General features: G+C 56.1%; 1 protein-coding gene across 1 annotated transcript in view; it reads left to right on the forward strand.

Moving 5' to 3' along the window:
* Positions 1-244: 244 nt before the first annotated feature.
* Positions 245-9482, forward strand: part of LOC104542880 (agrin-like) — a gene marked incomplete at its 5' end in the record, with an annotated part of 30192 nt that continues 20954 nt past the window's right edge. The window contains 6 exon segments of the mRNA XM_010187342.1: positions 245-469; positions 2125-2349; positions 2473-2679; positions 7093-7314; positions 8387-8581; positions 9447-9479. Coding sequence (XP_010185644.1) covers positions 245-469; positions 2125-2349; positions 2473-2679; positions 7093-7314; positions 8387-8581; positions 9447-9479 — 1107 coding nt within the window.

Consider the following 9482-nt stretch of genomic DNA (forward strand, 5'->3'; position numbering starts at 1 on the left):
TGAGCTCCCTTCCCTTCCTCACATGCTGTGGCTTCAGGGCTGATCCTCCACAGATATTGGGATGGATGAAGCCAAGGGAACGACATCCATTGCTGGTCATAGGCACTCAGAGGGACTGAGGCTGTCAGGTCGATATCATGGTGTGTTTGGCTTATTTATCCCATGGGAGAAGTGGGAAAGGGCAGCATGGGAGCAGGGACCACCATGCTCACGCTTGCGCCGTGCCTCGTTTTCTCTCCACCAGGCTCCAAGGACCCCTGCGCCGAGGTGACCTGCAGCTTCGGCAGCACCTGCGTCCGCTCCGCCGACGGCCAAGCGGCCAAATGCGTCTGCCCCGCGTCCTGCGGCGCCGTGCCCGAGGCCACCGTGTGCGGCAGCGACGGCAAGGACTACCGCAGCGAGTGCGACCTCAACAAGCACGCCTGCGACAAGCAGGAGAACGTCTTCAAGAAGTTTGACGGCGCCTGTGGTGAGTCCCCTGCTTCAATACCCGGGGTTATTTGCTTTAAAAACAGATTTCCTTCTGCGCCGGGAGGAAATTCCCCTTGAAATGGTAAGGGTTGGGGAGAAAAAAATGAAAAATCTGTCTGCGTGCCTGCTGTTATTGGCTCACAAAAGCAATTTGGGCTGGAAAAGGTCAGTTTGCGGGTGCCTGCTTCCGAAAATCCAACCAAGCCAGCGCTTTCCCTGCAGCTGTGGGTGTTTCTGCTGGGGACCCACTGACCCAGAGAGCGGTTGTGACATCTGTGTCCCCTCCTGTCCCTCTCTGGCTGCGGTCCCCCGGCTGCTGCTTTTGGCAAGGAGCCGGCTGCGAGCCCGGGGCTCCCGGCTCCCTTTAATTAAAGGAGCCCGGCAGGCACGGATCCCAGAGCGCAAACGCTCCGAGTACGGCTCCCTCTTTGGCTAACGGTGGCTGTGGCTACTTGTAATTAAAAGCAGCTGCATTCATTAGGAAAAACCATGGGAGCAGCCAGGGCACGTGGCAGCCCAGTGTTTGTCCCTCGGGGAGTGCGTTTGGGCAGGCTGCAAACCTGGGAGAGCTTTAATTACGCTCTCGCCGCTCAGTCCCAAGTAGGGCGAGATGGGCGCAAGTGGGATGTGCGAAGGAGGTGACGGCGTGATGGGTGCTCCGGGTTTCTAGGGCGGAGAGGAGGCTTTGAGCATCGCCGCTCCTTTGAGTTCCTCCTGGTTGTAGCTGGGCATCGGCAGAAACTCGGGTTGAGCAACCAGGTTATAAAAGTACCAAAAATACTTGAAGGTGTTTGGACTCTGTTGCATGCGCTATAAGGCTTGAGGATGCAGGCAGAGCACATCTCAAATATCCTGAGATGTGTCTGTGCCTCATCCCCAACCCCTCTGATGTGGTTCCCATCTCCTCGCCTGCACCGCATCCCTGCCGTGCCACAGCATCCTTATTCACCTACAGCTCCTTGAGTCCATGCACGACGTTTTTGGGATGGTTTTGGTTGAAGTTTGCAGAGACCTCCAAGGAGGTAGCGCATCCCTGGCTGCTGGTGTGGCTGCAGGGCAGCAGCGAGCGCAGGCAGCTCTTGCCGGAGGGGGAATGGAGATGGGAGATCCCACGGGAGCTCCTTCGGCTGCTTCGTTTCCATGAGCACTGCACGTGCTAAAACGGACAGAGATTTCAGTTGTGACCCTGTCCTAGGCTGGGTTTGTCCAAGGGATGCGAGGGTGGCCGAAAGGGAGGTTCCCTCTCCTGCTCGAGAGAGGCTGGGGAAACGGGTTGCTGTGTTGTTCCCTCTCCTCGTCAGCTTGGGACTGGGATTTCAGAGTGGTTGGATTAAAGGGTGGAAACATTAAATCGTGTTTCTGCAGTTGCAGAAAACGAAGCGTTGCTCTCCAGGTACCGTGCTTGACAAGGAAGAGAAAAACCCAGGGCTAGAGGAGGGATTAGCGAACAGCAGGCATCTGCTTTGCCCGTGTCTTTGGTTTGAGCTCAGCTCATCAGAGAGGATGATACAGATAAGCCCAGATTAGAGCAGGTTGACAAGGCAGGGTGGCCCTGGCTGCCTCTGGGGCTCTTCCAGCGCTTTGGGAAGATGGGGAGAGCATGGGGCACCTCCCATGACCGTTGCTAGCTCTCTGTTCTGGCTCTGTGCGCAGACCCATGTAAGGGCATCCTCAACGACATGAACCGTGTTTGCCGGGTGAACCCCCGCACCCGAAGGGCAGACCTGCTCCCCCGCCCCGAAAACTGTCCCCTGAAGAGAGAGCCGGTGTGCGGTGACGACGGGGTGACATATGACAACGAGTGCGTGATGGGACGCTCGGGGGCCATCCGGGGCCTGGAGATCCAGAAGGTGCGCTCAGGGCAGTGCCAGCATCAGGGTGAGTACCTTTGCTTTTTGGGGACCGGGAGCATTCGGGTTCCTGACCTTCCCCACTGCCTCACGCCGTGCTCTTGGCACCCTGTCCCCGTGGTGTGAGCTGTGCTGTCCTCCCTCCTCCCAGACAAATGCAAGGACGAGTGCAAGTTCAACGCCGTCTGCCTGAACCGCCGCGGCACCGCGCGCTGCTCCTGCGACCGCATCGCCTGCGACGGCGCCTACCGGCCCCTCTGCGCCCGCGACAGCCGCACCTACAGCAACGACTGCGAGCGCCGCAAAGCCGAGTGCCTCCAGAAGGCTGCCATCCCAGTCAAGCACGCTGGACCCTGTGGTAAGCACTGGTGCCGCCAGGCTGGTTGCTCACAGGAATACTGGTACCCTCACACCTCCATTTCCCAGCCCAGCCTGCTCCGGTCCCTTCCGTGCAGGCAGCGATGCTGGCGTTGATGCTGGGAAGCCGCAGGTGAGTTGTGACTGGGTCAAGCCACAGTCTTGCAGCCGACAAGCCCTGAATATCTGTTCCTCCCTGGTTTTTTCTCCTTCCAGCAGTCCTCGTGTGTGTGTGCATGTGTTCCTCTTCGCTCTTGTCTCTGTCTGACGTCCTCAGTAACACGGGGGAGAATCCTTTGTGTTTAAACAGCACCCGTGTGTCCGTGATGTCCAACTGGTTTCTCTCATTCACTGCCATGGCCAAGCACACCCTCCTCACTGCACCATTCATTTCTCCTCCCAGGGTAGTGCCAGTCCTCAAACTCCTTCCATGCTTCCCCCTCCATGCCTGCCCGCTTCTCTCAGCTCCAGGTACTCACCCCCAGTGCGTCCGCTCTCCGGAGGCCTCGCCGTGTCTTTGTCTCATCTCTGGGAGAAGCTTTGACCTTTTCAATGGATGCTTTTTCCAGGCGTATGTGATAGGATGGGGCTTCAGGTCCCAGGGATGTTGGGAACATCCAATTTTAAAATTGTGCAGAAAACAAAGAAGGTTAAACACAGTCACTGGATTGATTTGTGTGAGTTGGGAGGACTGTTCATTTCCGCTCCAATTGGTTTTTACGAGATCTAGAAATGTCTCCTATTATTTTAAGCTGGCGTTTTAGGAGGTATCAGCTGTATCAAACCTCCTGAAGTACTTGGAAATCAGGCCCTGTGTTGTGGATCTGTTTTGTTGGCTTTGTGCTCCTGCAGTCGATTTTAATGCTGCCAGGCCCAGCTGCTTGAAAACTGTTTGTCAGGCTCCCAAAACCACACTCAGTATAATGACAACTGTTAATTTTAGTCATCCATTTCACTGGGTATCTGGTGGTCGAACCATTAGGAGTCAGTTCCCCAAGTCCTCCCTACTGGGAGGGCACCACAGGCACCTTCCAGTCTTCTGTCCCCCAGGCATGGGGACCTGGTGCTGGGTGGCAACCAGAAGCCTTGCTGGGAAGCCACACAGTAGGATATGGTCCTTGTGCATCTGCTGTTCCTCTCTCCATCTTTCTGTTATTTTAGCTTCCCCCAAGTTCTCTTCCTGCAGCCGAGGACAGCCGATGCACACATCAGTTTTCAGGAGCTGTATCCTTGCAGGGTATAGGAGCAAACAAAGCTCCTGATCTGGGGGAAGGAAATCAAAGCTGGGGCTCTGTCTGCCAAATCCTGGGATTTCAGAGTCCATGTGACAGCTCCAGGCAGCCCTCAGGCAAACCATCGTGAGGTGTGGGTGAGCTTTTGGCCTCCCCATCAGCTTAGGGGAGAGCATCTTCTCGCTGAGCTCAGTGCTCCTCCTCTGTGCCACCAGTTCAGGCCCAACACGAGATGGGAAATAGATACAGAAACAGGGACGGGGCGTTGATGTTGCATGAGCACTGCTGGTGGTGCAAACTTCTTCCCTGGCCAAGGATTCAGGACAAGGGTGCAGTCCCCCAGTGCAGACTGGGATGGGACTGGTGGGATACTGGGCAGTGGGTGAGACCAGGGGCTGCGGGAGCTGCACCCAGCACCCAGGGCAGGTGAGCTCACCCCTGGTTGTGCTGTGAGGGTGAAGGAGATGCACAGAGCTGAGGAAAGGAAGGAAATGCAAGTATGGGCACGGCGTTTTAACCTCTCACGTGTACCAGTCTAATGAACTAAAGTCTGCGCCTGTCTTTTCCAGCAGCGAGGCAAAGGAGGCAAAGCCAAACAAAACAGCCCAGGCCTTGTTCTCAGTCCTTCTCTACTTTGACACCGGGATGGTGCAGCTGAGAAAGAAGGGATGGGGTGAGAGCGATGTGGACAGGAGGTGGAGGGAAGGTGTCTGCACTTGCATCTGTCTGTTCCTCCCTGCCTCTCTCTGCTCTCCCCCTCTGCTCTCTTTCTCCCTCTGCTCTCTCTCTCTTTCCTTTTTTCGTCTGTGTCTTGTGTTTTACAGTGTTGCCTGTTTGGAGGAAGGAATTGTGTCCTCGCAGGACCCTTCTGCTCCCTACCCGGACATCTCTGCTAGGAGGTCGGCTTTCTCCCCTTCTCCAGAGCCGGGACAGTCCTGGCCTCTTCTCACTGCTCCCCACCTCTTATTGCTTGAGACCCCTGGGATGGAGAGATTGTCCTGGTTTTGCTCCCATCTCTCACCCCAAACACTTCCTGCTGGAATGGAAATGCCTTGCAGGGCAGCGGGGTCTTGTCCGATGCTTGCCGTGGCTTGACCCTTTGAGGCAAATGTGGGAGCAGAGGTGGGTGCTGTGAGCCCCCTACTCCTTAGCGAGCCCCTCTGCAGCTGCTCCATCAGTCTGGACTGCTCCTGGTTGATTTTACCTCTCCTTTTGCCCCTCACTAACCCCCTTTTCAATCCCACCTCCTCCTTCCCAGTGACTTCTGCTTGCCCGGGACTGCAGTGCTTGTCCTTGTCCCTTTTCTCTCCATGGTGTGTCCCCTGTGTCCCTGTGGAGCTGGTGCTGGAGCCCATTGGGTGTCACGGGCACAGGTCGATGGGGTGTGATGGGTTACTTTTCCATAGCCACCCACTGGTGAGGCCTGCAGGAGGGCTCAGTGTCCCCAGGTCCCAGGGCTTGGTAAGGTTTCTGCAAAGCTCAGCAGCAGGTAAGGGATTGGGGTGCAGAATGAGCATTTTGCTTGCTCTGTGCCTCAGTTTCCCTGCCTACAAGATGGAGAAGGGCCAGGAAGCCCTGGTCTTGATTATAGCACAGCCTGGTCTTGATTATAGCACAGCCTAAGGTACTTGCGTGGTAGGACCTCATTACATCCACCCACACCAAAATCGGTGCCAAAAACCTCGTTGACGGCTGCAGGTGCCCAAGGCTGAGTGTGAAATTGGACAGGTTGAGATTCAGGCTGTGAAGGGGCTTCGTGCCCTGCATCTCTGCCTGCTTAAAAAGGGCAAGATGTATCAGAGCAGGGTTCTCCATCAGGCCTGGCACCTCCCCGCACTCGCACTCACTGCTTCCTCACTCCCCAGGTGTGAATTTGGATTTCAAGTGAGTGAATGTATTTGCTTCGTGCCCAGCTCGTTGCATCCTTACAGCCTAATTGTGTCCAACAGTGATGCTGTCTCCATGCAAGCCTGTGTCCCTGTGTTTGGGGGACATGATTATGGTACAGATATTGTTTTAAGAAAAGGGAAAGACAAGCAGGAGATGTTGCTTACATCACGGGGACACAGTTAAAAGGCCGGGTTGAAGTAGCAGCCGTGTGCCTGAACTGTCCCCCTCTTCCCTGTTCCTTTGCAGCCCCTTGGCTCTAAGTTTTGACTTGGTAGGTGCTTCCCAAAGAGCCAGATCCAAAATTCAGGCTTGGCTGTGCCCGTGCTGGAGGCCGTTTCCTCACATGCAGCCACACTCCTGAAGGTCAGGCCTTGCTCTTGCTCTGTAGCCATGCCACCTTGGTCTTAGCAGGGGAGAAAAATGGAGCTGCAGGCTCCGCAGGGCTTTGTGTGTCCCATCGCACCCCAGCTCTGTGCCTGCCGCGCTGTTGGTGTTGGTGTGGCTGTGCTGTGTCTGCCTGTTGCATCCGTCTCGTCTTGGCCGCGTTGTCTGTTCCCCACATCCGTTGTGTCGTGTGTCCTTGTCAGTGTCCAGCACGGGTTAAATCTGTGTCCCTTCCTTGCCCCAGGTCCTCAGGGCGTTTGTCTTGGGTCACAAGAAGGGGTCGCCGGGCAGTGCTGGGTCTCTGCCATGGCCAGTCCTGCCCTTTAGCCAGGTCTCCCTGGGCATGGCCATCGTTAAGATGAGCCATCAAGGGGACAGTGTGATGCTGAGGATCTGAGGCCGCAGTGAAGGGAACCATCCCTGCGCCAGCTTTTTGGCTACCGAGGGCTCGTCAGCCGGTGCCAGGTACTGTGTGACGATGCGGTGGGTGTCCTGGAGGCACTGAGTCCCACGTTGAGGGGGGATTTCTGCTGCCTCCTGCCCTCCACTACGGAGCTGGGCATTCAGATCCAACTCCACAGCCTCAGATCCCACTTCTGGCCAGCCCCACGGAGCAGAATGTAGATGGAATGGAGGAGATGAGGCAGGAGTGTCCTGTTCGTGGCGTGCAGGGAGAAGATCTCATGCCTGCTTCCCATCCCTAACCTCTGCCAAGCATGGGGAGATGCTGAGCCGGGCATGTCGGGGCGGCATGGAGGGTGCAAGGGGCTGGTGCCAAGGCCAGGAGCTCTGTGCGTTTGCCACAGCTTGGCGGGGGGGAGGCTGGGGATGCTGGCATGTGTCACTGTGCCCCGGGGGAGCTGGGGACGCAGCGGCCCAACACCGGTGCCTTTCTCTCACCCTTGCAGACCTGGGTGCTCCCAGCCCGTGCCTGAGCGTGGAGTGCACCTTCGGGGCCACGTGTGTGGTGAAGAACCAGGAGGCCGTGTGCGAGTGCCAGCAGGTGTGCCAGGGCCGCTACGACCCCGTCTGCGGCTCCGACGGCCGCACCTACGGCAACCCCTGCGAGCTCGACTCCATGGCCTGCGTCCTCAAGAGGGAGATCAAAGTGAAACACAAGGGACCCTGCGGTAAGAGCCCGTCCCTGCGCTTTCCTCCTCCTCGGGCTCATAACCACAGCCTGGGTTTCCTTGCTTCTGCGTTGTATTTGTGCTTTGGTTGCCATGTAGTGTATGCGGCTCAGACCCATACACAGCATTTCCACCTGCAAAGCTTGCTCTGTGTTTGCACACAGGCACGGCCCGAGCTGGCTGGGGTCTCCCTGGGGCAAAATCTGCTGGGATATTCAGGTAGAGTTAGACTTATTGCAATTTTATTAAAATACAGTCATTCTGCCTGGCCTTCAGGCTGGGTATGAGGAGGTGGCACCTGGTGTATGTGGCGTGGCAGTGTCAAAGCTGGGCTTGATCCCTCGCAGATATTTCTCCACTGAACTATGTTGTGTAGTCCTGCTTGGGGAACAAACTCCTGGGCTCCTTGAGACATCAGAGAGAAGGAAGCCCCTGCCTCTAGAGAAGGGAGTAACCTGAGCATTTGAGGATGCACATCAGAAGAAAACACTGGTACAAACTCCAAGTATTTACAGGAGAAACAGAGAAGGATGCTAATACTTGGTGCAAATGCATATGCCATGAGAAGGAGCTGCCCGTGGCTGTGAGCTTGCAGCCGTAGATAGAAAGCTGCCGGCCAACCGTCTGTGCAGACAGGGCAGGGGGTTGGTGCATCTTCCCTCCCCCATGCAAAGGCAGCAGCTGCTGTGTGAAAGTGAAAAAAAAGAAGAAAAGCCATCTTTCAGCCAAATTCCTCCTGAACTGAATGGCGGGGAGGGAAGAGAGGGGGTTGTCTGAAGGAGAAAATGAAGGCGTGAATCAGTGAATCCCCAGGAGTCGAGAGATGCGCTGGCTGGAGCTCAGGCTGCCCTGCACCGAGTGATAGCTTCTTCACAAGTGAGTTATTACAGAGATAAATGTCTTTTCTGACCCCAGCCCATGCCTGGGGCTTTGCAGCAGCCCCACACTCTCTCCTGCCTTCTATTTAACTCTAATGGCACACAGCTCCAGTGACATTTCATCACCATTACTCCTGACCCTGATGGTTTTTACGACCTGTTGTTTTAACCTCCCGGTTTTGTTCTTTGCGCAGAGCGTTGCGGCAAGTGCCAGTTCGGGGCCATCTGCGAGGCGGAGACGGGAAGGTGCGTGTGCCCCACGGAGTGCGTGCCCTCCTCTCAGCCCGTGTGCGGCACGGATGGCAACACCTACGGCAGCGAGTGCGAGCTCCACGTCCGGGCCTGCACGCAGCAGACCAACATTTTGGTGGCTGCCCAAGGAGACTGCAGTGAGTCTGGCAAGGTCCCCTTCTTCCCTTGTCCCTGGGGGTGTTTTGGAGAGCGGATGCTCAGCCGCATTGGCCACCAGGGCCACGCTGAGCTGCCTGGCTGTGGCCATCCAAGGCAGCCCTGGGAGGCACCAGAGAAACTTGAGGGTCAGGATGTGTGGAAAGTGTCCCTACCACTGCTTCCAGTGCCTTTACTGGCTGTTTTTAGGACTTCCCTGGAGGATATCAGCTCCAGGGTAATAGATCTGGTGTGGGGCTCCACAAGAATTGGGCATCTTGAGTCTCTCAAGCAGCTTCTCCTCTTCAGCCCCAGCTGTTTTAGTTTCTCCAGCTGTGCATCATAGGTGGCATCTGCCCTCATCATTATTTGGAGCCAAGCAGAGAAATTGGACTAATGTCCATTGAGCCAAGCAGAGCAATTGGGCTAAAAACACGTTAATAGCTACCACCAGAACTGGAAGTGTCGAGGGTCTGCTTGATCACACAGCCCATCTCAGTAGCTTTCCCTTCCCTCTGTCCCCAAGGGTTAATTCCCCTTTGCTCATCTGTTTCCTCCCCACTCCCCAGCATGGGGAATGCCTGCGCTAATTTCTTAATGAATTAAAAGCCCTGCCTGAGTTCTTCATTAGGACAAATGCAATTTCAGTAAAAGCAATGCTTCGAGCCTCATCAAACCTGTCCAGCTGGGTCTGTGCTCCAAGGCTGAGCTGTGCACGGAGACCCCTGCTGAATTTGGGAAGAAAGGGAGGACTGAATGGGACAGATGACTGCCGGTGGACATGGCATTAGCAGTCCCCAACTCTGTGACACTGGGTACAAAGGTCCCTCCACTGTCTCACTGCGGTTCCTCGGTCTCTCCCCACAGAGTCCTGCGGCAGCACGGTCTGCTCCTTCGGCAGCC

The sequence above is a fragment of the Mesitornis unicolor genome, unplaced genomic scaffold (genome assembly GCF_000695765.1).
Source record: "Mesitornis unicolor isolate BGI_N332 unplaced genomic scaffold, ASM69576v1 scaffold13316, whole genome shotgun sequence".
NCBI classification, from domain to species: Eukaryota; Metazoa; Chordata; class Aves; order Mesitornithiformes; family Mesitornithidae; genus Mesitornis; species Mesitornis unicolor.